Source organism: Gavialis gangeticus, unplaced genomic scaffold (genome assembly GCF_001723915.1).
Source record: "Gavialis gangeticus isolate Ggan-Ray unplaced genomic scaffold, GavGan_comp1, whole genome shotgun sequence".
Taxonomy (NCBI): domain Eukaryota; kingdom Metazoa; phylum Chordata; order Crocodylia; family Gavialidae; genus Gavialis; species Gavialis gangeticus.
This window is the reverse complement of record NW_017729031.1, coordinates 25550792-25551765: the sequence shown is the minus strand read 5'-3', so window position 1 is coordinate 25551765 and position 974 is coordinate 25550792. Positions and strand designations below refer to the sequence as shown.

The following is a 974-nucleotide window of genomic DNA, read 5'->3' as shown; positions in this document are numbered from 1 at the left end:
CTGCCTCTATGTGCACTCCCAGGCAAATGTGGGGGGGGGGGCGTGTGCCCCTGGATCTGTGCATGGGGCAAGGATGAGCTGCCACTGTGGGCTTTGCCCTGGGCACCAAACTTTGCTGCTATGGCACTGACAGCAAGACTCCTAGTATGGGTGCCAATCCATTAAATTCTATTCTATTGTATTCTATTCTCATATTCATCAATAAAGTTTAGCCCTGGGAACACAGATCAAGAGGCTTTCAGTGAATAGAAACTGTTGTTGTATAAAGGCAGATTGGGGGTGGGGGTAGACTCAAAGGTGCTTTCATTACATTAAACATGAGTTTCACAAAACAATCAAAATGAATACCTTGATTTGAAGCTGTCAGGTGGCATGAGTTCAAGTGTATGGGTTGGTCCATAAAGATTGACTACAAACAGCTTTACTGTTGGGTTTGTTTGACCTGCCTTTGAAAAGAAGAAAGGAGGAGCTTTAAAGTTAGTGGGGAAATGACAGCAAAAGAGATTCAAAGATAAAGGTATTTCAATATTTCTGTCTGTTTGTCGTAGCTAGAAAATCCTTTAAAGTGATATTCAACTGAAAACAATGATGTACTCTTGCTTTGTCTTGTGTAATGCTCAGTCACATCAGCTGCACACACAAAAATATAGATCAAACCTAATAGTACTCATCTTGTACCACCTATAGAATGGCATTCATTGACCAAAAATTTAGCAATGCACAGTGATTTACTGGCCCCATAACTCTAACTGTGAATCTTTATATTAACATTTTACCATACTGATGCATGTGGATCAAGGGAAAATATATGCCACGGTGATCAAAATAAAGCTTTCAGAACCATGAGAATCTGTAGCACAAACAACCCAACACACCACAAGCAGAGATGCTCCATGATGGTCAGTCGAAGACCCAATATAAACCCAGTGTATACAAATAATCAACTCAAAGATCCAGTGTTTGGATAAATAGAT

General features: G+C 40.2%; 1 protein-coding gene across 1 annotated transcript in view; it reads right to left on the bottom strand.

Moving 5' to 3' along the window:
- The window catches only part of DPP10 (dipeptidyl peptidase like 10), a 531248-nt gene that overhangs the window by 88461 nt on the left and 441813 nt on the right, over positions 1-974 (bottom strand). Inside the window, exon 10 of the mRNA XM_019522800.1 lies at positions 349-446. Coding sequence (XP_019378345.1) covers positions 349-446 — 98 coding nt within the window. The remainder of the gene's footprint in view (positions 1-348; positions 447-974) is intronic.